The sequence below is a fragment of the Halichoerus grypus genome, chromosome 2 (genome assembly GCF_964656455.1).
Source record: "Halichoerus grypus chromosome 2, mHalGry1.hap1.1, whole genome shotgun sequence".
NCBI classification, from domain to species: Eukaryota; Metazoa; Chordata; class Mammalia; order Carnivora; family Phocidae; genus Halichoerus; species Halichoerus grypus.
In genome coordinates, this window is record NC_135713.1 from 174,278,885 (window position 1) to 174,305,709 (window position 26,825).

At 38.2% G+C, this 26,825-nt stretch overlaps 1 protein-coding gene across 1 annotated transcript in view; it reads right to left on the minus strand.

Moving 5' to 3' along the window:
* The window catches only part of APPBP2 (amyloid beta precursor protein binding protein 2), a 58,041-nt gene that overhangs the window by 26,153 nt on the left and 5,063 nt on the right, over window positions 1-26,825 (minus strand). Inside the window, exons 2-4 of the mRNA XM_036120984.2 lie at window positions 5,684-5,772; window positions 3,300-3,451; window positions 997-1,120 (exon numbers count right to left, since the gene is read on the minus strand). Coding sequence (XP_035976877.1) covers window positions 997-1,120; window positions 3,300-3,451; window positions 5,684-5,772 — 365 coding nt within the window. The remainder of the gene's footprint in view (window positions 1-996; window positions 1,121-3,299; window positions 3,452-5,683; window positions 5,773-26,825) is intronic.

Here is a 26,825-nt window from a genome sequence, read left to right on the forward strand (position 1 = left end):
AGTTTGAAAAAAAATCCTTACTTAAGACATACTACAAATTCCCAATTTGTTCTTCATTCTCTTTCTACTTCATTTACATGTAACTATATATTACAATATTCACTGCTTACCACCATTTCTGTATCTTCTCCTATCTTGAGAAGTGTTATTATTGAGCTTTTATTTGGTTAGAGAAATTCTTTGAGTATTTTCCTCAGCTCAAATACATGGAAGTATACTGCATCCTTATGTATTTGAAAATTCTTTATTTTACACCCAGAAGTTGGTGAAGTATAGTGTTTTCTCTCAATAACGGAGATACTTCTACTATCTTCTAGCTTCCAATTTCTATGTATTCTTTGATTTTAGGAAATTCAATTGTGTAGGGCTCAGAGTTTTTTTTTAAATCTAGAATCAAGTCTTTCCCTCACCAGTTCAGGAAGTTTGTTGTCACACTTAGAATTCCAAAAATACACCAATACTGTAATTGTGACTATTTCTGGGCAATAGAATTATAGATAATATTGATTCTCTCCATAATTTTCTGTTACATGCATAGAAAAAATAAAGACAGTAAAAACAAAGAGTTACTTCTAGACTTGCTTGCCTTTCCTTTTAAGTACATCTGTTAAAAAAAAGAAAAGTTATTTATAAGTAAGATACTAATCTTCTTATACACAATTCTAGAAATGTCAACAGCAAGGGTAAAAAAATGACACCCAAGGAAAATATATTTATTTTACCAGCATCCAGTGCCTAGCACAGTTCTGAGTACACTGAGGCATTCGATAAATAGATGGTGGGTGAACAGAACACACAAGCTCTATGACAAAGCAAAAATATTAAGCTAAGATGACTATAGCAAGTTAACTATATTTTGGAGATGAGAGACAGGAGGCCAGACTAATGAAACTGTGACATATTAAATCACCTCAGAGGTTTATTCAAGTACGCTTATAAGAGCTAAAACTATAAAAGCCACTAAGGACCATTATAGTAGGATCTGTTCCAACTTACCTCACACAACATTCTACTGCACGAAACCAATGAAGCATCTCATCATGTAGAGTACACAACTGAAGGCAGGACAGAAAAACTTTCTCAGCATCACTGTACCAGCCTGCATCTGAAAGAAAGCCACCTAAAGGACAAGAAAACCAGGTACTTTAATTTAATAAATCACTTAAAAGCTAAAGTGACATGCTTAAAATGAGTATCATCTAAAATGAAAACACTCATAATATTAAAGTCCTGTGTTTGGCCCAAAATAAAGATACTGTGAAACAAAAAACAAAACAAAACAAAAACTTTTAAACTGGGGTAATGAGATCAAAGTTGAGGCCTTGAATAAGAGTCAAGAGTTTTAACCCTCTAAAAATACTCCACAGCCTAAGAAATGACATTTTCCAGTTAATTAGCCATATATTCTAATGATCCTAACATTTTCAAGTTGCAGGGTAAATGTAACTTTTCAATCTCTCCATACCCAATTTCCAAGAACATCTCAATAAAGCTATCATTAAAAAAATTATCTCTATCACTGTACACTTTTGGTATGAAGTTTTTTTCACTGTTTTGGTAATTTTAGGATCCAAACCAATAATGTAATTATGAGTTTGTTAGAACTTGGTTCTATCTCCAAGATATTTCTTCAATCTGGCTCATTACAATGGCCAGATACTGGTATAATAAATGTTTGTGGAGATGACAGAGGACCTCAATGAACACTAACCTTCCTGCCTTTCATTTTTATTGATTCTAAAGTTGTTCTCCCACAGATTTTTACACGACCGTCTAGGACTAAAGGGATGCCAACCTTAACATTCATCAAGATCACACTCTCTTGTTAGAGACATTCTCTGGTCACAATTCTTGGTTGCAGTTTATATTCCATGGGACTACCAAAGGATAAATGCTGAGTGTTTTTTTTTTAGAAAAAAAAGTTCTGAAGTTCCTCCAGCAACTACGAATACAAAGAATTATTCTAAGACTAAAGGAAATGATCGTGAAAATGTGTTGGGCAAAGAAAATATACGTGATGTGTAAAAGAGCTAAAACACGCACATTCAAGTGAGAAGTTAAACATGAGAGTCTGGGAGCGCCTGGGTGGCTCAGTCATTAGGCATCTGCCTTCTGCTCAGGTCATGATCCCAGGGTCCTGGGATCGAGCCCTGCCTTGGGATCCCTGCTTGACAGGGGGCCTGTTTCTCTCCCTCCCTCTGCCGCTCCTACTGCTTTTGCTCTCCTGCTCTCTCTCTGCCAAATAAATAAATAAAATCTTAAAAAAAAAATTTTTTTTTAAAGAAAAGAAGGGTAGCAACAACTTTAATAAGTAGTTGCCTGAAACGTACTTATCTATGTAGATTTGTAAACAGTACATAAAATATTATATAAACCATTAACATTTTTCTCTATGTAACACATAAAAACTTTGCAGATTCCTTTCCCATGTATGATTTCGGTATTTTCCTAACATCCCCATGAGGAAGTACAAGTTTACCCTTATTTTAGAGCCTGAAAACTGAGGCCGCAAAAGGATTAAGTCCCATGTCACAGCATATGGTAAGCTGGTGAAAGAGGCTGCTGGCATCATGACACGTAGCAAAATATATGGTAGGGATGGAAAGACACAGGAGTCTGAACTTACAGTACACTACCAGCTATGTGACTAGAGCAAGTTACTTAATTTTTCTGAATCCTTCCTCATTTGTAAAGTGCTATTAATGCCATCACAATACTGAAATGTTGTGAGGATCTAGAAAGATAACATTTAGGGGCGCCTGGGTGGCTCAGTTGGTTAAGTGTCCCACTCTTAATTTCAGCTCAGGTCATGATCTCAAGGTTGTGAGACAGCCCCTTGTCAGGGGCACAGAGATTCTCTCTCTCCCACTCCCTCTGCCCGCCCCCCTCACCCAAGATAACATTTAAATGCCTACTGTAGGGGCACCTGGGTGGCTCAGTTGGTTAAGCGTCTGCCTTCGGCTCAGGTCATGATCCCAGGGTCCTGGGATCAAGCCCCACATTGGGCTCCCTGCTCAGTAGGAAGCCTGCTTCTCATTCTCCCTCTGCCGCTCCCCCGGCTTGTGCTCTCTTGCTCCTCTCTCAAATAAATAAATAAAATATTTAAAAATAAATAAATGCCTACTGTAGTGTTTGGCCCAAAGTTAACATCCAATAAATCACATCTAATTTTTCTGATGTTTTCCTCATAACCTCCTTATGTAGACTTTGGGAATGCCCTGGTTGAATCCTTTATTGTTAGTAGGTTTAATACGAGTCATATTATAGGACAAATACTCCTCTATTTTACTATTACCTACCTAAAACAAAGCCAACCTGAATGGCTTTTTCTTTTACTGCAGCATCTGATTCTGCTATGTAAGAGCACCGCCTACTGAATGAGTAGGCCAAGACTGAAGCAACTTTTACACCATGATCCATCAAAGCCTGGAAACAATGATGAAGCAAATGTCTGCAAGATAAGAAAAGGTTATTTTATAAAAGTAACATATTTTATAGTTTTACAAAGTGCTAGCTTGCTTTTTAAAAAATAACAGTACTATTATTTTCCAAGATGGAACAAGATAAACCTTTTGCCTTATGAATTATGAGGCTACAATAATCCACAATTTAGCCTAATATCTTTATTCAGTAGATTACTGAGTGATCCTGTATGTGTAAACTAATGGCAGTAAAGAGTAAAACTAACTTTTAAAAACCAAATCATCTTATAATTCAACAATTACCCAATTTAAAAGTGGGCAATGGATTTGAATAGAGATTTCTCCAAAGAAAATATACAAATGATCAATAAGCACATGAAAAGATGATCAACATCATTAATCATTAGGGATATGCAATCCAGAATCACAATGAGATATCACTTCACACCCTGTAGGATATGATTACTATTCTAAAAAAGTGATGGCAAAATATGTAAACACTGGAACTCTCATACATTGATGGTAGGAATGTAAAATGGTACTGCCACTATGGAAAATAGTTTTGAGGTTACTAAAGAAGTTAAACATAGGGTGATCACATGTATATACCCTAGTTACATATACAAGAGAACTAAAAACATTTGTCCACACAACATCTTGTCCATAAATGTTCATGGCAGCATTAGCAGAATAGCCAAACAGCCAAAATGTTCATCAACAGATGACTAGATAAACAAAACACAGTATATTCATACAATGGAATTATTCAGCCATAAAAGGAAAGAAGTACTGATACAAGCAACAACATGAATAAACCTTCAAAACGTTGTAAGTAAAAGAAGCCAGTCACAAAAGACCATATATTGTATGATTCCATTTGTATGAAGTGTCTAGACTAGGTAACTTCAGAGACAGAAAGTCGATTAATGGTAGTCCAGGGTAAGAGGAAATAGGAAGTGATTGTTAATGGGTACAGGATTTCTTTTTGGGGTGATGAAAATGTTCTAGAATTAGACAGTGGTGATGGTTGCAAAACCTTGTGAATACACTAAAAGCCACTGAACTGTACAATTTAAAATGGTGAATGTGGTGGTATGTGAATTATATCCCAATAAAAATTTTTTTAAATAAAAAGATTGTAAATAACGGAATCACTGCTTTGGATAATGGGGGAAAAAGTCAAACTACATGCTTTTAGTTTCACAAATATATTTAACACTTACCAAGGGATTTGGACTTGGTGAAAGATAACCTGAGAGATGAAAGAGAGGTATTCCACTAAATCTTTACAATGGCCATGTTTAGAATTGTATAGAGAAATTCAAATCCCAGAAAGCTAATCTTTTCTTAAATAATGGTTTTTGTTTTTTTTTTTTTTTTAAGATTTTATTTATTTATTTGACAGAAAGAGACACAGCGAGAGAAGGAACACAAGCAGGGGAAGTGGGAGAGGGAGAAGCAGGCTTCCCGCCCAGCAGGGAGCCCGATGTGAGGCTCGATCCCAGGACCCTGAGATCATGACCTGAGCCAAAGGCAGACGCTCAACGACTGAGCTACCCAGGCGCCCCTTAAAGAATGTTTTTAGAAAGTTTTTCTGTAGCCTTCTTTTACCAAAATGAAGTTCTCATTTATGTTTTTTTTTTTTTTTACGGATTAATTTTAATTATTCAACTGAAAGTTTCTCTATAGTACAAAGGCCACATTTCAAAGTTACCCCTGAACAGTGAAATTACGTTATTTACTTGTTTATTATTTTATCATTCTTCTCTAATAAAAAATCCACGAGGAAGAGACGTTGTAGATCTTATTCACTGCCGTAATCCCAGCATCTTGAACAGTACCTAAACCTAACACATACTAGGCATTCAACAAGTATATACTTAATTTGTTGAACAAATGGAACAACTTGGCAATATTCATATTAGAAATCAGCAATATTTTATAAAAACTACATTCTTATTTTCCTAAGGTTAGGAAAAACAAATGGCTTTTAAAGCAAATTTCGGGAAGACTGCTACAGAGAATAGCAAGTATAATCAAAGGTTGTGTCACTATACCTGTATGTGGCTCTTACTATATGGTAACAGCTACCGTGGGAAAGATGAATTCCCTCTCCTTCTCTTGAACACAAAAAACAAGGAGGTACTGATGGTTTCACAACAATGGGAATGCACTCAATGCCACTGAAGTAAACTTAAGAAGTTACAATGGTACAATTCAGGTATGTATAGCTTACCATAATTTTTAAAAAGTAATTTTACCTTTTATCCAAAGCTCTCAATACTTTAGCAAAAACTTCCAATTCACAAAATTCACTGCCCAGTTGACATAAGCGTCCCTGTTGGTAAAGCTGAAATGAAAATGAAAAAGGTAATTTAAAAATGTTAATTTAAATTTCTACTTTAGTTATACTTATGGATATAATTTGACGGACTTAATATTTGATTATTTAATGCATACTACCCAAAGTCAGTATTATCACACAGCAGGATCAGGAAGCATACTTCTACTGTCTAAGAGAAATATAACACTAAATTAACAATTTTTTTTTAGAGGGGGGAAGGGGCAGAGGGAGAGAGACAATCCTAAGCAGGCTCCATGCCCAGTGTGGAGCCTGACACAGGGCTCAATCTCACAACCCTGAGCCCAAACCAAGAGTCACATGCTTAACTGACTGAGCCACCCAGGCATCCCTAAATTAACAAATTTCTACAATTCATATAAAACATTTTAATAGTTGTATATAAAGTTAAAAATTAATATTTATAAAATAATATCTGGTACATGTTAAATACTACAAAGTGCTATATAATTATTTATTAAATAAACTTTATAAGTTAGGGGGCACCTGGGTGGCTTAGTTGGTTAAGTATCTACCTTTGGCTCAGGTCATGATCTCAGGGTCCTGGGATCAAGCCCCATGTCAGGCTTACTGCTCAGTTATGCTTCTCCCTCTCTCTCTGCTATTCCCCCTGCTCATGCTTTCTCTCTTTCTCTCTCAAATAAATAAAATCTTTAAATAAACATAAAAAGTTACATTCAAGAAACTTATAAAATTAACTTTTTTCCTTAAACAAAACTGAATAGGGGCGCCTGGGTGGCTCAGATGGTTAAGTGTCTGCCTTCGGCTCAGGTCATGATCCCAGGGTCCTGGGATCGAGCCCCGCATCGGGCTCCCTGCTCCGCAGGGTGTCTGCTTCTCCCCCTCCTTTCTGCTCAAGCTCTCTCTCACTATCTCTGTCTCTCTCAAATAAATAAATAAAATATTTAAACAAAACTGGATAGTTAATGTAAAATTATCCAAATAATAGCACAGATAATGTCCAGAAGCCAGAATGGTCAATATGCCCACTAAAAGGCTCCTCAGACCACCACAAGAATCTCAGTTCAGTTCTGACTAACAGACATCTAAAGTAATCCAGGAAGGGGCGCCTGGGTGGCTCAGATGGTTAAGCGTCTGCCTTCGGCTCAGGTCATGATCCCAGGGTCCTTGGATCGAGTCCTGCATCGGGCTCCCTGCTCCTTGGGAGCCTGCTTCTCTCTGTCTCTCTGTCTCTCATGAATAAATAAATAAAATCTTAAAAAAAAAATAAAGTAAATAAAAATAAAATAAAGTAATCCACGAGGGCACGTGGGTGGCTCAGTCGGTTAACCGTCTGCCTTCAGCTCAGGTCATGATCTCATGGGTCCTGGGATCAAACCCCAGATTGGGCTCTCTGCTCAGTGGGGAGTCTGCTTCTCCCTCTCCTTCTGTCCCTCCCCCTTTCTCTCTCTTGCACTCTCTCAAATAAAATCTTTAAAAAAAATAAAGTAAATAAAGTAATCCAGGATGAAAAAATAAATAAAAACAAAAATAATCCAAGATGGCAGGATTTCTAATCATGTCACAATCATTTATTCATTTTGCCTGACTTTTTATTTATTTATTTATTTATTTATTTTTTTATTTTTTAAGATTTTATTTATTTATTAGAGGGAGAATGAGAGAGAGCACATGAGAGGGGGGAGGGTCAGAGGGAGAAGCAGACTCCCTGCCGAGCAGGGAGCCCGATGCGGGACTCGATCCAGGGACTCCAGGATCATGACCTGAGCCGAAGGCAGTTGCTTAACCAACTGAGCCACCCAGGCGCCCTTGCCTGACTTTTTAGAACTTTTGTTCTAAAAATTTATTTATTTGAGGGAGAGAGAGAGCGCGCAAGAGTCAGTGCATGGGGGGAGGGGCAGAGGGAGAGGGAGAGGATCTCAAGCCAACTCCACACTGAGTGAGGGAGGAGCCCGATCTCATGACCTGGAGGTCATGACCTGATCTGAAAGCAAGAGTCAGGCACTCAACTGACTGAGCCACCCAGGCACCCCTAGAACTTCTTTTAAAAATAACATTTTAGGGGCACCTGGCTGGCTCGGAAGAACATGCAACTCGATCTTGGGGTTGTGAGTTCAAGCCCCACATTGGATGCAGGAATTACTTAAAAATAAAATCTTAAAAAAAAAAGAAAGAAAAGAGAAAAATAACATTTTAACAAATGTGTTAAATGTTTATCACCATTAATATATGCACCCAGTTAAAAAGAGACAAATACTACTACCCCACTCCAGCTTCACCAAATGCTTTTGAATTTATTAAATACAGTGCCTTAGAAGGCTGGAATTTTGTTTTATTAATAATTCACTTTATAGGCATTTAACTCTTAGCTCAGTTGACAGAACATGGGTTTCAGAGAGAAGACAAGATCAATTTAGAATTCATTTGCCAAATTGGCCAGTTAACTTTGTGCTGGGAAAATATACCACAAACTCAGTCAGCTAGTTCTTGGGAATAAATCACTAGTCACAATGGAAGCCAGGTCAAATTAGGTAGATACTTTAATGCAAATCAATAATGACAGCTGTGAAAAATCCCTAACTGCTGAAGGTGGGAAGAGACAAGGGACCACCACATGCCCTGGAACGGAAGGGAGAAATGTTATTTTTACATTAAAATGGTTAGACAGTCATATTATCAGTAAATCTTTATAAGGAAAGATTTGCTAATTTTGGAGATGATTATGTTTTCTGCTATAGAAAGAGCTTCTAGGAATGTACACAGTAAAATTAGTATTATTAATCACTGTCATACTTATTTTGACTATTAACCAATACAGACTAACTTAGGGAAAATAAATCTGAGTATTTATAACCTAATCCCTACTTGGGGGCTTAACAATGTGGTAAGTTTTTGATCTGGGGCAGAAAAACAAATGCAGTTAACAAAATAAATATATACACATACTCCAAAAAGGGAACAGAACAAAAAAATTTTCACTTCTTACCAAAATAACTCATCATTAGCAAACTTAAGGCTTAGAATTTCTTTTAAGATAGGAGAAATGAAAACAAGTTGTACAACTTTTTTGCCTATACTCACTAGTCAAATAAAGACAAATAACCTTCTATGTTCTACAACTCACAATATCCCTTTAATGACTAAAAACTGATATATCCTACTAAATGGGATTTGAAACTAAAATTTAGAGAAGTTGCTTCCTTAGTTACAATTACAAATATATTGTAAATATGCCCTTACTAACAAAACCCCCCTTTACTCAGCTGTTCAATTTTTCTAGCTAAAAATGGGTTCACATTTAAATTCTGGGAAGACGATAATGACTTGTTTCAAATTATCCTTATCAGGTTTATGCAAAAAATGCAAATTTACACATTCTATGAACAGGATTTCTGGATATTGATTCAGAATAAAAACAGCATTTAATGCTTACAAAGATCTAGTATGTGCCAGGCACTGTTCTAAGTGCTTTTCATAAGGAACTCATTCTATCCTTTCACTGTTAAGGAAATTGAGGCATATAAAGTTAAATAACCTGCTCAAAACCACACAATTAAGAAGTGGTAAAGCACAAATCTGGCCCCAGGCAGTCTGTCTTTACATCCATGTTCTTAATAACTTACACTAGACTGCCTCTTGAAGATAATCTATCAAGAAGTAAGAGTACATATAAAAAGGTAATGTTTAACATTTTATAGAATAGAAGCTTTAAAGAATAATTCCTTCATAGATTCATTCAGCTTATGGACTAGAGCGTGGAGAAAAGGAAACTGAGGCTCCAGATACCTTGGCAATGATTCTGTTTAAATTTTTAAAAATCTGACTTATTTCAGTTCATTATTACAGTGTTTCATATTCTTTTTTTTTTTTTAAGATTTTATTTATTTGCCAGAAAGAGAGAGAGCGAAAGCGAGCGCAAACGCGCACAAGCAGAGGGTAGTGGCTGGCAGAGGGAGAAGCAGGCTCCCTGCTGAACAAGGAGCCCCATGCGAAACTTGATCCCAGGACCCTGGGATCATGACCTGAGCCCAAGGCAGCCACTTACCCGACTGAGCCACCCAGGAGCCCCAATAGTATTTTATATTCTGTACCCCATGAATAATGAGGCTATTAAAGGACTCTTATCAATTACTTTAAGCTATTTATTGGTTCTTTAAGGAAAATAAGGAAAAATAGTTTATTTTTAGAAGTAGGTAAATTACCTCCCAACAGATATGAAAACAGACAATAAAATACAACTAGAAGAGGGGCGCCTGGATGGCTCAGTCGGTTAAGGGTCTGACTCTTGATTTCGGCTCAGGTCATGATCTAAGGGTTGTGAGATCAAGCCCCACATCGGGCTCATGCTGGGTGTGGAGTCTGCTTAAGATTCTTTCTCTCTACCCCTCTCCCCCACTTAAAAAATAAAAAAACAAAAAAACCCCAACCTAGAACAATACTGTACAGGCATGAAGACAGACCAACCAATGTAACAAAATGTAAAGTTCAAAAGCAGACCTCAGTATGTGTAAAAAAAAAATCAACATATTATGAAAGAAAAAAATTTTAAATCACTGAAGAAGTAGCTAATAAAGACTACATAAAAATGGGGAAACAAAGTAAGATGCCTCCTGACAAAATATAGCAAAAATAAATTTCAGACTTAAATCATAGTAGTGTTAAAAGTCACATGGTAAACATTGCCTTTTGAAACATTATATCACAGGCAAAATTCATAAAATAAGAGATTACATAAAACCCTAAAATGCCCATAAATAAATATTATAAACAATTATAAATACAATAAAACTGAGTAAAGTATTAGTAACACACACATATAAAATTTAATATCTTTAAGACACAAAAGGATGAAACTCCTGGTGATGTTTTAGAACCAAAGGCTTCCACAGACTAGAGTAAAAATCTTATGACATACCAAAGCAAAAACTATTGCAAGGGCAATGCAAAACAGCCCCAAACCCAGAAAACTCTTTGGGAGATAAAGATGGGGATGAAAGCCCTCCTTAACCCAAGGGATTTTTAACTGGCATGGCTGCTTTCCCAGCCAATTCAAAATCACCACAGCCTAAGAGTGAACAGCTTAGTTTTGACATCAGATTAGCATATAAAATAATCTAGGCTAATTCCCAACAACAAAAACTTGGAAAGGTTTAGAAAAAAATATAAAAGAGACTGAGTTCAAACTACTGTCTAAGAGTAACTATGAAAAGTCACACACAGGGTGCCTGGGTGGCTCAGTCGTTAAGTGTCTGCCTTTGGCTCAGGTCATGGTGGGATCGAGCCCCGCATCGGGCTCCCTGCTCAGCAGGAGGCCTGCTTCTCCCTCTCCCACTCCCCACTGCTTGTGTTCCCTCTCTCACTGTGTCTCTCTGTCAAATAAATAAAATCTTAAAAAAAAAAAAGTCACACACAGACACAATCTATGAAACTCGTGTACCTCACTCATGTTTGAACTATTACCCCCTCTTTAAGAGTCATTAAAGAGCAAAAATCTTCAGAAATGAAAAGGAGTTATCAAGGAAAAATTACACATAAAATGAACAAGTTTCAGAATAGTTTTGAGTACTCTAACTCCACTTTTGTTTTTAAACTGTGTATCTACCATTATATATATGTACGTTTTTGTTTTTTTTTTAGATTTTATTTATTTATTTGACAGAGAGAGACACAGCGAGAGAGGGAACACTGAAGCAGGGGGAGTGGGAGAGGGAGAAGCAGGCTTCCCGCCAAGCAGAGAGCCCGATGTGGGGCTCGATCCCAGGACCCCGGGATCATGACCCGAGCCGAAGGCAGACGCTTAACAACTGAGCCACCCAGGCGCCCCATATGTACGTTTTTTAAAAATCTGGATGATATTCAATAAACTACACCCATGAGATAGGGTTTCTTTCTTTTTTTTAAAATCTAGACTGCAGGAAACTCTGTAGTGTCTATAGGACAAAGGATCCTGTTTCTTCAACAAATAAATTGCAAACATAAGAAGCAGGGGAAGCAGCAGGCAGAGGGAGAGGGAGAAGTAGGCTCCCCGCTCAGCAGAGAGCCTGATGTGGGGCTCGATCCCAGGACCCTGGGATCATGACCCGAGCCGAAGGCAAACGCCCAACCGTCTGAGCCACCCAGGCGCCCCGAGACAGGGTTTCTATTTCAAATCTTTCACCTGGATTAATGCAAAGGTTTCGTAGAACTGGCTTCTCCACTACCACTCTTGTCCACTTCTAATCAATTGTCCAAACAGTAGCCAGAATCATCTTTTTAAAATGTAAATTATTTCATGCCGTTCCTTGTTTAAAACTTTTCAATGGCAGTGTCAATGTGAACATAATTTAAAATCTTTAATGTGGTCTATGAGTCTCTAAAAGTCCTCTGACTCCTATTTTTCAAACCTCATCTTTTACCATTCTTTTCCCCCGTCCCCTGCATTCCTGCCAGATTAGCTTTCTTTCAGCGCTATCTTACCTCATGACTTTTGCACACATATGCTACAGCCTCCACATGAAGCACTAGTACCATGATTCTTTGCCTGATTAATCTGTAACTCTTCCTAATGGTCTCAACTAATTATGTTGCTTCCTCAGAGACCTTCCCTTGACTCCCAATCTAAATTCTATTCCCTGTTACACTCTCATGACATATTGTATTTTTTCCTCCGTAGGAGCATCAAGACATGCAAGTTACACATTCACTCAACTTGTTAAACATGTCAGTCCACTACACTCTACACTTTATGAAGTGACCACTGTTACCACTATATCCCCAACACCTAGCACAAGTGCCAAGCATTAGATATATGTTCAGTGCATTCTGAATCCATAATCTAAATTGGTAGTGATCTACTTTGGACGGAACTGAACCTCAGAAGAAACAAAGCACCCGAATTCATCTAAAGAAGCTGACACTTAGGGAAAAGCCCCAACTTCATACATAGTTACTTATTGTCCCCCAACCACATTGTAAGCACCTTATTAGGCATAATCTTATGTCCTGTCTCTGTAGGACTCTGTACAGAACAGTGCTCATGCAATAAACTCTGAGAACAAATGTGAATGCAAACTTAATATGCTAGTGATGAAGAACAAACTGCCAGTACCTAAATGGAAAAATCAAGAACAAAATCTAAATAATAGCTGCTTAAATTTATAGATAAAAAAGGAGTTTCCTATTTTAACATTTGATCTTTTACCAAGATCTTTTACTGGCATATTCAGTACATGGAACTCTTAGCTTACTGAACCTGTTTTATCTTTGTGATTTTTCACATCAAAGGCAAGAAAACTACAGCTAGGAATATTCTACTTATTATTTGTTTTTATCAAGATAATAAATACCAGGAACATTTGTGTAAGACACTGTGCTAGGTATTAGAGATATATAGTGGTGACTATCACTACAGGAATACAAAGTCAGTAATAATTGTCCTGTGATCTCAAAAAAAAATTTAGGATCTGTCAGAGCAGAAAAATAATATTCACAGATTATACAATGGAGGTAAGCAGAGTGTTTTAGTAGCACAAATAAAATATCTATATCTACTCTAAGGAAAATTTTAACTGAGTTTTGAAGAGGAACAGGAGTAAAGCTTCTGGCCATAGGGCAGGTAGCAGTGACACATTATGAAAACCTTCCAGCTCCTTTTCAAACAAAGGGAAATGCTGAATAAAGTATCCGAAAATAACTTTTGGATAAATAGCTGAGTTTGAAACCAACAGCAAAAACTTCACAGCTGTCAAAAATTAAGAAGACACAAACTCAAAAACAGCTGGGAAGGAAGAAAAACAGAATAGGTTATACCTCTGAATGGTGTGGGTAGAGTGCAAACACCAGATAGGAAGGAGTCCAGGCAGCAGATCCTGTTAAGCAGAAGGACCTGGAGCTGAACTACCTACCTAAGCCAGGAATAAAAAAGTCAAGAACATCCACAGCCTTAAAAGTCTGTTATGAAAAACTGAAACCTCCAATCTAAGACATATGAATAATCAGTCCAAAGTCATACTTCCTAAATAATTTACAGACCCCAAACCCAGAACTGGTATTAAAAACTGATCTGAAGCCAGTGAAACCCATGAAGTTCCCACAGAGACAAAGGCTAAAACACCCACAAGGGATGATGAAAATGTTTTATATCGTGATCACTGAAATCTAGACTGCAGGAAACTCTGTAGTGTGTATAGGACAAAGGATCCTGTTTCTTCAACAAATAAATTGCAAACGTAAGAAAACAGATGGAAAGGGAACCTACAGATCAAGAGAGACTTAAGAGAGAGATCAACCACTCTGTCAAATTAATTAATTAATTAATTTAAAAAAAAAAAAAAAAGAGAGAGATCAACCAACAGCAAGGTATAGAACTTATCTGGATCCTGATCCAAACAAGCAAACTAAAAATGCATACAATATTTGCCATGTGAAAGTGAAAATTGGAACAATGACTAGATATTTAATAATAAGCTGAGTTACCATTAATTTTTTTTAGGTGTTATAATAGTATGGTAGCTACTAAAACATTTACAGATGAAATTATATGATGGCTAGATTTGCTTCCAAATAGTATAGAAAAGGGAGATGTGGGTAGGGGAACAGATTTACCAACAGGACTGGCCAAAAATTGTTAACTGTTAAAGCTGGGTGATGGACACATGGAGGTTCATTTATTCTATCTACCTTTTTTAAAAAAAGATTTTATTTATTTATTTGAGAGAGAAAGAGAGAGAGCACAAACAAGGGGAGGGGCAGAGGGAGAAGCAGACTCCATGCCGAGCAGGGAGCCTGACATGGGGCTCGATCCCAGAACCCTGGGATCATGATCGGAGCTGAAGGCAGATGCTTAACTGACTGAATCACCCAGGTGCCCCTATTCTATCTACTTTTGTGTTTCATTTTTTCATTCAAGTGTTTGGTTGTTTTTTTTAAGATTTTATTTATTTATTTGAGAGAGAGGTAGAGCACTGAGGGAGAGTAAAAGAGAGCAGACTCTCTGCTGAGCACAGCCCGATGTGGGACTCGATTCCAGGACTCTGAGATCATGACCTGAGCTGAAGGCAGACAGACACTTAACTGACTGGGCCACCCAGGTGCCCCTGTGTTTAATTTTTTCAATAAAAGGTTTTTAAAAAGAATGTATCCTTTGTCTGCAAACAAATGTATCCTTTATCTCTAAAATAAGTAAAATTAGCAATATTTTGTTTTATTAAATACACATGTACTGTATCTTCACTTGTAAGATACATTTATTCTTGTTCTCTAATCTCAAAATTCATCTGAAATGTAGCTCTGAAAAAATTCACATTGGAATATAACTTAATATTCATTTCCTTTGGTCCTTTTTTTAAAAGATTTTATTTAAATTCAAGTTAGTTAACATATAGTGTAGAATTAGTTTCAGGGATAGAATTTAGTGATTCATCAGTTGCATATAACACCGAGTGCTCATTACATCAAGTGCTCTCCTTAATGCCCATCACTCAATTACCCCATTCCCCCCACGCACCTCCCCTTCAGCAACTCTTAGTTCGCTTCCTATAGTTAAGGGTCTCTTATGGTTTGCCTCCCTCTCTTTTTTTTTTTTCTTATTTTAGTTTTCCTTTCCTTCCTCTATGTTCCTCTGTTTTGTTTCTTAAATCCCACATATGAGTGAAATCATATGGTATTTGTCTTTCTCTGACTTATTTTGCTTAGCATAATATACCCTAGTTCCTCCTTTGGTCTTATGTTGAATATTATAGGTAAAATTCTGTAACTGATTACATTGTAATCTCAGATTATAAATTCCTGGATTAAAGCAAGTACCAAAGAAGTATTTCAATATAACACACATGTAATTAAAAGGTAAATGCTTTCTTCTGAAGGTAAGCCAACACTTAAATGTCTTGCTTCTTATTAACATTTTAATTTCTTACTGCTCTACACTCATTGGTTCTATGGCATACTTTTTTTTAATACAACTGACCAACATATGATTATTCGTATCATGCAGGGCAAATGCTCTGCTTATTGCTAAGTAAGCCAAAAGGTTAAGTGAACATGTTCGTATTATTAAAAAGCACAAGGAGCAGTTGACACTCAAATAAGAGGGCAAACCTTAACTAAAGTTTAAAAATGCTGTCCACATATGAAGATGTTATTAGATCCACACCCATTAAACAAGAAATTAAGAGCTTTTCTCCCAATCATTATGAGGTTGAACTTAAGTCTAGTATCCAGAATCTTGTAACTCTATCCCTCATTTGATGGGTCAATCACATAATTTGCATGATTATGTTAATGGTGGAAGAGGCTACCATGACACAAATGGAAGACCAAAAAATCTAGTTAGTAGTAATAGCTAACAATGGTAACTACGATAACCACCAGCCAGTATGTGTCCGTGATCTCTGTATTTGGGTAAGAAGTTTCTTAGCTTCTTTTCTTAAAATTTCATTACAAATCTGTGGTAAAAATTAGGTGTACCCATGAGGCAATAGAAAAACAGTAGTATAGTTCTAAGAAATACATTCTGTCTCTATAAGAAAACTCATTCTGAGGGGAACCCTCCTACACTGTTGGTGGGAATGCAAGCTGGTGCAGCCACTCTGGAAAACAGTATGGAGATTCCTCAAAAAGCTGAAAATAGGGGCGCCTGGGTAGCTCAGTTGGTTAAGCGACTGCCTTCGGCTCAGGTCATGATCCTGGAGTCCCTGGATCGAGTCCCACACCGGGCTCCCTGCTCGGCAGGGAGTCTGCTTCTCCCTCTGACCCTCCCCCCTCTCATGTGCTTTCTCTCTCTCTCATTCTCTCTCAAATAAATAAATTAAATTAAATTTTAAAAAGCTGAAAATAGAGCTACCGTACGACCCAGCAATTGCACTACTGGGTATTTACCCCAAAGATACAAATATAGTGATCTGAAGGGGCACATGCACCCCAATGTTTATAGCAGCAATGTCTACAATAGCCAAACTACGGAAAGAGCCTAGATGTTCATCAACAGATGAATGGATAAAGAAGATGTGGTGTGTACACACACACACACACACACTCACACACGCACACACAATGGAATATTATGCAGCCATCAAAAAAATGAAATCTTGCCATCTGCAATGACGTGGATGGAACTAGAGGGTATTATGCTAAGCAAAATAAGTCAATCAGAGAAAGACAAATATCATATGATCTCACTGATATGAGGAATTCAAGAAACAAGACAGAGGAGCATAGGGGAAGGGAGGAAAAAATGAAACAAGATGAAACCAGAGAGGGAGACAAACCATAAGAGACTCTTAATCTCAGGAAACAAACTGAGGGTTGCTGGAGTGGTGGGGGGTGGGAGGGATGGGGTGGCTGGGTGATGGACACTGGGGAGGGTATGTGCTATGGTAAGCACTGTGAATTGTGTAAGACTGATGAATCACACACCTGCACCTCTGAAACAACTAACACATTATATGTTAAAAAAAAAAAAAAAGAAGATAGTAGGAAGGAAAAAATGAAGGGGGGGAATCGGACAGGAGGACGAACCATGAGAGACTATGGACTCTGAGAAACAAACTGAGGGTTTTAGAAGGGAGGGGGTTGGGAGGATGGGTTAGCCTGGTGATGGGTATTAAGGAGGGCACGTATTGCATGGAGCACTGGGTGTTATGCACAAACAATGAATCATGGAACACTACATCAAAAACTAATGATGTAATGTATGGTGACTAACATAATAAAATAAAATTAAAAAAAAAACTCATTCTGTATTCTAGATAACCAACTTCAAACAATTTGTTTCCTCTGATTTCAGAAGAACTACATGTTTTTAGAAAAATTAGAAAATACGGAAAAGAATTTATAAAAAAGAAAATTCACACAATTTTATCATCTAGAAAAAATCACTGTCAACATAATGGCACATTTCTTTTTAGTCCTCTTTTTCTTATTAATTTGTAGGAGTTTTGAGTGTGTTTCATAAACTTCAATACTCCATTATGTAAGTTAAGAACTTTTACTTCCATTTCACATTTTTAATTTCTTATACTTGGTTCCAAAATACGTTGTGGGGATTTTAAGTCTACACTGAATATACACCCTCAGAGAGAAATCTTATCTTTAAAATCCTGAATCTTTCAAACTAGAAACAAAATATGTCTCTTCTACATTTACTGAAAACTTCTGGATTTCTGTACACTTCCTTTTAGATTTACGCCACAGCATTTTTCCTGTTGTTATTTTCAGTATACTCTTTCCTATATTGCAGATAGAAAAATTATAGAATTTTAAGGGGCGCCTGGGTGGCTCAGTCGGTTAAGCATCTGCCTTCAGCTCAGGTCATGATCCCAGGCTCCTGGGACAGAGCCTGGCATCAGGTTCCCTGCTCAGTGGGGAGTCTGCTTCTCCATCATGCTCTCCCTGCTCCCTCATGCTCTCTCTTATAAATAAAATCTTTTTCTTTTTTTTTTTAAGATTTTTATTTGACAGAGAGAGACACAGCGAGAGAGGGAACACAAGCAGGGGGAGTGGGAGAGGGAGAAGCAGGCTTCCTGCTGAGCAGGGAGCCCAATGCGGAGCTCGATCCCAGCACCCTGGGATCATGAAATGAGCTGAAAGCAGACTCCTAACAACTGAGCCACCCAGGCGCCCCTCAAATAAAATCTTAAAAAAAATTATAGAATTTTAAATCATAAATGTGTAATGATCCCCCTCACTGAATTATCTTTTCTCTTTAAAAATTTATTTATTTTTTTAGAAGATTTTATTTGAGAGAGAAAAAGAGCACAAGCGTGGGGGTAAGGCAGAAAGAGAGGGAGAAGCAGGCTCCCAGCTGAGCAGGGAGTCCCTCCCACATGGGACTCGATCCCAGGACCCTAGGATCATGACCTGCGCTGAAGGCAGATGCTTAACCGACTGAGCCACCCAGGCACCCCAAGATTTATTTATTTGAGAGAGAGACAGAGACAGCGAGTGTGAGCAGGGGGAAGGGCAGAAGGAGAGAGAGAATCCCAAGTAGACTCCCCAATGAGCTTGGAGTCTAATGCCGGCTTATCTCACAACCCTGAGATCCTGACCTGAGCCAAAATCAAGTTTTGGACACTTAACCGACTGAGCCACTCAGGTGCCCCTGAATTATCTTAGGGCTCTAGTTTTTCAGTTGATTTTGTTGGCTATTTCTTTTTTTTTTTTAATTTCTTTATTCTAATTGCACTAATCAACACTTCAGGAACGCTGAATATTCAGTATACAGCTCTGGAAATAAGTCTGAAAGTCTTACTTTAAAAAAAAAAATCTAATGACTCAACTATATTTCAATTAAGAAAAGAAAAAAATCAGTCTGGGGGCACCTGGCTGGCTCACTTGGTAGAGCATTCAACTCTTGGTTTTAAGTTCGAGCCCCACAGTGGGTATAGAGATTACTTAAAAATAAAATCTTAAGGGGCCCCTGGGTGGCTCAATCAGTTAAGCAGCTGCCTATGGCTCAGGTCATGATCCCAGGGTCCTGGGATTGAGCCCCGCATCAGGCTCCCTGCTCAGTTGGGAGCCTGCTTCTCCCTCTCCCCCTGCTGTACTCTCTCATGCTCTCTGTCAAATAAATAAAATCTTTAAAAAAATAAAATGAAATCTTAAAAAAGAAAAAAATCAGTCTGGCTTCAGTGGCCAAAAGAAACAACAAAAAATAATGATACTGATAATGGAAGATACCTTATTGTAGTCCTGATTTTAATTAAAATGCTTTAAATGTTTCATCACTGAGTATTCTTGTTTATATATGTGTATTACCTTTTGATTGGGTGTATGTTTATAATGTCAATCTGTATTTCTTATTAAAAGTCTAAAGAAAGTTAGGTTTTTATATTATGATAGTTTTCCTGTCCTATTAATGGTGAATTATATTAAGATATGCTCATTTCCAGGGGCGCCTGGGTGACTCAGTTGTTAAGCATCTGCCTTCGGCTCAGGTCATGATCCCATCATGATCCCAGAGTCCTGGGATCAAGCCCCGCATCAGGTTCCCTGCTCCACCGGAAGCCTGCTTCTCCCTCTCCCACTCCCCCTGCTTGTGTTCCCTCTCTCTGTCAAATAAATAAAATCTTAAAAAAAAAAAAAAAAAGATATGTCATTTCTATTTGTTATTATTTTATCTAGAATTTCTGCCTCATTCACAAGTGAGGTTTTCTAGAGACTTTCTTTTTGCTCCTATTTTAGGTTTAGGTATCAGTGTTATGTTGACCTCTTTCTACTTTTTTTTTTAACTGGAAAGAATTAGGTTGGTTTGGAACAAATTAAGTATCAGTAGCATCAACTCTTCTCTGAATATAGTCAAGAAAGTGCCTGAAGTCAGTGGGAGTTCTTGTTTGTTTGCTGAGGGAGGAGGCAGATGGACAAATGAAGAAGTATAATTTCTCAATTTCTTTCATGGTTTTTAGTCTATAAATTTCTCATTTGGTCGTTTGTATATTCCTAGAAACGTAATTTCAGTAAGGTTTTCAGAGAGATTAGCACTGAATTATACAAGCTCTTCTAAAGAAGCCATTCTGTAATTTAAAAAGCTCCTTTCTGGGACGCCTGAGTGGCTCAGTTGGTTAAGTGTCTATCGTTGGCTGAGGTCATGATCTCTGGGTCCTGGGATAGAGCCCCGCATCGGGCTTCCTGCTCAGCAAGGCGTCTGGCTTCTCTCTCCCTCTGCCCCACCCCACTGCGCGTTCTCTCTCAAATAAATAAAATCTAAAAAAAAAAAAAAGTTACTTTCCAAGGCGCCTGGGTGGCTCAGTGGGTTGAACGGCCTACTCTTGATTTTGGCTCAGACAACAATCTTAGGGTTGTGCGGTCGAGTCCCGCCTGGAGCCCAGCATGGGGCTGTGCTCAGTGGAGAGTCAGCTTGAGATTCTCTCCCTCTTCCCCTCCCCCTGCTTGTGTGCTCATGTTCTCTCTAAAATAAATAAATCTTTAAAAAACAGTTACTTTCGAGGTGCCTGGGTGGCTCAGTCGTTAAGCGTCTGCCTTTGGCTCAGGTCATGATCCCAGGGTCCTGGGATCGAGCCCCGCATCGGGCTCCCTGCTCCGCGGGAAGACTGCTTCTCCCTCTCCCACTCCCCCTGCTTGTGTTCCCTCTCTCGCTGTGTCTCTGTCAAATAAATAAATAAAATCTTTCAAAGAAAAAGAAAAAAAGCTACTTTCCCCCTTTCCATTTTATCTGTTTTTGAGAATGAGAGCTTTCTCTCATGTTTCTTGATTTGGCTAGCTATTGAATCAACTATTTAATTAGTTGAATTATTTATTTTTTTTAATTAAACCACATGGAGTCATTTCTCATTCACACTGACAAATATTTGAGAATATCAGTTTTTAGGCTATTCTCCTCTTCGCACAATTTTGTGTCCAGATATCTTAAAAATTCTATTTACTTCTTTTATATATCAAAATAATACATGGTTATAAAAATCCAAGTATTAAAACAGAAAAGATATACGTACAAAGTATAAGGCAACTGCAATCCTACCCCTTGAATAAATACCATTAAAATTTTGTGGTCCTCTAGAAGCTTTTTCTCAATGCACACAGAAACATATAGGGGCACCTGGGTGGCTCAGTCGGTGGAGCGTCTGACTCTTGATCTCAGGGCCTGATCTCAAGGTCATGGGTTCAAGCTCCACACTGGGCATAGAGCCTACTTAAAACAAAACAAAACATAACAAAAACAGACACATATATTCCCCCACTTAAAAAAACAAAAACAAAAACAAAGAAGATTATGTTATTCATACTACTTTGTAGCAAGCTTTTTATTCTCCCAATGTGATGTGCTCTGGCATCTCTACCCCAGTATATACAGCATCCTCATTCTTTATAACTGCAGTACGATATTCCATTCCTGTTAGATTAGCATATAGTTTGCATCCAATTTTTGCCATCATAAAAAATATTGTAGTGAACATCCCTGTATAGAACTTTCTCCACACTCAACAAGCATTCCTGTAGGGGAAAAAAAATCTCTAAATAGTATTGTGGTTAAGGGGTATATGAGGAATTCTTAAAATCTCAGGAAACAAACTGAGGGTTGCTGGAGTGGTGGGGGGTGGGAGGGATGGGCTGACTGGGTGATAGACACTGGGGAGGGTATGTGCTATGGTGAGCGCTGTGAACTGTGCAAGACTGTTGAATCATAGATCTGTACCTCTGAAACAAATAATACATTATATGTTAAAAAAAATAGAGAAAGAAGATAGCAGGAGGGGAAGAATGAAGGGGGGGGAAGTCGGAGGGGGAGATAAACCATGAGAGACTATGGACTCTGAAAAACAAACAGGGTTCTAGAGGGGAGTGGGTGGGAGGATGGGTTAGCCTGGTGATGGGTATTAAAGAGGGCACGTTCTGCATGGAGCACTGGATGTTATACGCAAATAATGAATCATGGAACACTACATCTAAAACTAATGATGTAATGTATGGTGATTAACATAATAAAAAAACAAAAAAAAGGGGTATGAGTGATTTCAATCTTTAAACCTCGACAATAAGTGAAGATGGATGTTATATTTTTAAAACCGTTTTACTGAAATAGAGAGCATACAACTCATATTTAAAATGTAACACTCAATAAATTTTCACAAAGTGAACACACATAACCAACATCCAGATCAGGAAACAGAATATTATAAGAATTTCAGACACCTCCCTTTGTGCCCGTGTGATTACACACTTTTGATTAATTTTGCTTGTTTTTGTACAATTTTAAAAAAAGATTTATTTGAGAGAGAAAAAGAACATGCACGCATGGAGTGGCGGGGGGATAGAGGGAGATGGAGAGAATCAATCTCAAGCAGACTCCCTGCTGAGCATGGAGCCTGACTCCATGACCTGAGCTGGAATCAAGAGTCAGATGCTTAACCAACTGAGCCACTCAGGCATCCCGTGTTTTTGTACACTGTATAAATGGAATCATATACAATATACCCAGAGTTTTCCAAATTGCACTAAGGGCGCCTGGGGAACTGTAAGGAACTTTAAATTTGAGAGAAATGATAACATCTGTATTACACCATACCAACTACTAGATTGCTATATTCTTTTCAGTGATGTCTAATCTTTGTTAATAAGCTGCATTTTCAGTGGTTGCTATAATAATAAGTATCGTATAAAAGTTAACATGGAACAGGGGCACCTGGGTGGCTCAGTCGGTTAAGTGTCTGACTTCAGCTCAGGTCATGATCTCAGGGTCCTGGGATCAAGCCCCATGTCAGGTTCCGCACCCAGTGGGGAGTCTGCTTGTCCCTCTGCCCTTCCTCCCACCCCCATGTTCTCTCTCTAAAATAAATAAATAAAATCTTTAAAAAAAGTTCATCATGGAACAATGAGGGTGGTGCGTGTCCAACCGGATTCCAAGATTTGAGAAGTTGTACAGTGCTGAACATACACATCCCAATAATACGTGTTATGGGGTGCCTGGGTGGCTCAGTTGGTTAAGTATCTGCCTTCAGCTAGGCAGGTCATGATCCAGGAGTCCTAGGATCAAGCCCCGTGTCTGGCTCCCTGCTCAGCAGAGAGTCTGCTTCTCCCTCTCCCTCTGCCCCTCCCTACCGTTCATGCTCTCAATCTCTCTCTAATAAATAAAATCTTAAAAAAAATTAGTAATTGTGTTTAACAATAAAGTAAAAATACTATTTTTTCTTTCAATTTCTGTGCATTATTTTTTAATGGCTCTTAAGTTGTTAGGACACATGTATTATTAGGTTATCTGTATCTACTACTTAAAAAATAGAACCGTTAGGTATTTCTTTTGGCCTAGGAGTGCCATGAACCAACTGCTGGGAAGGGAGAAAGTCTGGGAGCCTCTGGTGTATATTCCTGTCACTGGCTTCTTATACTCAGTGTCACTTGTGAGATTCATTCATATTGTGTCAAACAGTTGCAGTTCACTCATTTTCTTTTTTTCTTTCTTTAATAGGCTCCACGCCCAACCTGGGGCTTGAACTCACAACCCTGAGATCAAGAGTCACATGCTCTACGGGACTGAGCCAGCCAGGTGACTCCATTCATTTTCATGGCATAATATTCCACTACATGACTATTCCACAATTTATTTATTAATTCTATTGATGGACATTTAGATAGTTAATACTTCTTGGCTTTTATGAATAGTGTTGCTATGAACATTCTTTTTGTGTGTGTGAATTTTTAAAATTTTAATTCTAGTTTAGTTTACATACAGTGTTATATTAGTTTCAGGTGTACAAAACAGTGATTCAACATTTCTACACATTACTTAGTGCTCATCACAATGTGTATTCCTGATTCCCTTCACCTATTTTAACCACCCCCCACACCCATCTCCCATCTGGTAACCATCAGTTTGTTTTTTTAAGATTTATTTATTTGAGAGAGAGAGAGAGAGAGAACCCGTGCTTGGTGGCGGGGTGGGGGAAGCAGAGGGAGAGAAACTTCAGACTCCCCAATCACTGCGGAGACTGACATGGGGCTGGATCTCACAACCCTGAGATCATGACCTGAGTCAAAATCAAGAGTCAGGACACTTGGGCACCTGGGTGGCTCAGTCGGTTAAGCGACTGCCTTCGGCTCGGGTCATGATCGTGGGGTCCTGGGATCAAGCCCCGCATCGGGCTCCCTGCTCCGCGGGAAGCCTGCTTCTCCCTCTCCCACTCCCCCTGCTTGTGTTCCCTTTCTCACTCTCTCTCCCTCTCCATTAAATAAATAAAATCTTTAAAAAAAAGAGGATACTTAACCAACTGAGCCACCCAGGCCCCCCAGTTTGCTTTCTATATTTAAGAGTCTTTTTTCCTTTGTTTTGAAAGATTTTTTTAAAAAGATTTTATGTATATATGTATTTATTTATTTATTTGAGAGAGAAAGAGAGAAGGTGGGGGAGGAGAGGGACAAGCAGACTTTGCACTGAGCCCAACACAGGGCTGATCCCAGGACCCTGAGATCATGACCTGAGCTAAAAACAAGAGTCAGAGGCTTAACCAACTGAGCTACCCAGGAACCCCCATTTTGAACATTCTTAAGTGTACATTTCTTGGAAGTGGAATTACTGTGTTACAGGGTATGTATATGCTCAGTTTTACTAGACAACGCTAGTTTTCCAAAATAGGACATCAATTTACACTCCCACTAACAATGTATGAGTTCTGATTCCTCCATGTCCTTACTAACATTTTTTTTTCAGTCATTCTGAGGAATGCACAGTAAGACAGCAATTTCCCTGACAACAAAATGAGGTTGAGTCCCTTTTCAAAAGTTTGATCGGCCCTTTGAATATACTTTTTAGAGTCAAGTTCTTTCCCCATTAAAAAAAAATGAGTTATTGGGCGCCTGGGTGGCTCAGTCGTTAAGCGTCTGCCTTCGGCTCAGGTCATGATCCCAGGGTCCTGGGATCGAGTCCCACATCGGGCTCCCTGCTCGGCGGGAAGCCCGCTTCTCCCTCTCCCACTCCCCCTGCTTGTGTTCCTGCTCTCGCTGTCTCTCTCTGTCAAATAAATAAATAAAATCTTAAAAAAAAAAAAAAAAAAAAATGAGTTATTTTTCATTTCCTTAATATTAGTTCTTTAGATGGAGAATGAGTCCTTGATTTAGATATATGTCCTGCAAGTATCTTTTCCCACTTCTCCCAGTCTGTGCTTGGCTTTTCACTTTCTTAATGGTATCTTTTCATGAACAGATGTTCTTGATCTTAATATAGTCCAATTTATCAAATTATCTTTATATTTAGGCCATTTTCTATACTATTAAATAAATCTTTGCTGACATAGTGAAAACTTTTTTCCTAAAAAACTGCTTTTCACATTTAGGTCAGCAAACCATCCAAAAATGATTACCGTGTATGGTGTAAGGTAAGGTCATATACTGTTCCCCCAAATGGATACCTAATTGACCAATACCATTAATTTGACTCTCCTTTCCTACTGTACCAGTGTCACTTGTATCATAAGTCAGGTGACAGTATATGTATCAGTCTGTTTCTGGAATGTTTTGTTCCACTGGTCTATTTGTCTATCCATGTGCCAATACCACTTGATATTTGGTAGTGTGAGTTCTCCAGATTTTCTTTCTTCTTCCTCATGATTGCCTTGGCTTGATTCTGCATTTCAGTTGAGCATCTTTTGATGTTTATTGGCCATTCATATCTTCCCCTTCTATGAGCTGTCTGTTCAGGTCTTCTGGAAATGAGTTGGTTATTCTTTACATACTGATTAGTATTAGATCTTTCTGTATTAGAAAATACACCCCTTATCTGTCAAACATTGTCATTTCCATAGTTTTTAAAAATGCTTACAATTTTCCCCCTATTTTTTTTATGTACTTAAAAGTATCAATTTCTTTTTTTCCTTCTAGGTTCTGGTTTCATGCTTAGAAAAGCCTTCCCTGTGCCAAGATAGCATTACAATGTTGGCCATTGTAACAGAGGACTTTGCCTGTTACATTACTTATTTTTATAATGTTGGACATTTTTTAAATTTGTAAAGTACCTTAATAATTTTTTAAAGATTTTATTTATTTGAGAGAGAGAGTATGTGCATGCATGCAAGCAGGGGAAAGGGCAGAGGGAGAAACAGACTCCCCACTGAGCAGGGAGCCTGATGCAGGACTCAATCCCGGGACTCCGGGATCATGACTTGAGCTGAAGGCAACCTCTTAACTGACTGAGCCACCCAGGCGCCCTTAATAATTTGTTTAAAGAAGAAATTTCAGTCATTTCCCACTACAAGACACTGACCCAATAATTTATTGATACTTTTTTAAAGATTTTACTTATTCATTTATTTGTTTGTTTAATGGGGGGAGGGTGGAAAGGAGCAGAGGGAGAAGGGACAAGCAGACTCTGTGAGCTGAGCTTGGAACTCCACACGGGGCTCAATCTCATGACCCTGAGATCATGACCTGAACTGAAATCAAGAGTCAGATGCTTAACCGACTAAGCCACCCAGGCACCCCTATTCTGATACTTTTATGATTTCCTTTGCCATATTTAAACCTTTTTTTCCCCAAGATTTTATCCATTTATTTGAGAAAGAGACAGAGCAAGTGGGGAGAGGGGCAGAGGAAAAGGGAGAGAGAGAATCTTAATCAGACTCCATACCAAGCAGAGCCCAGTACAGGGCTTGATCGCACAA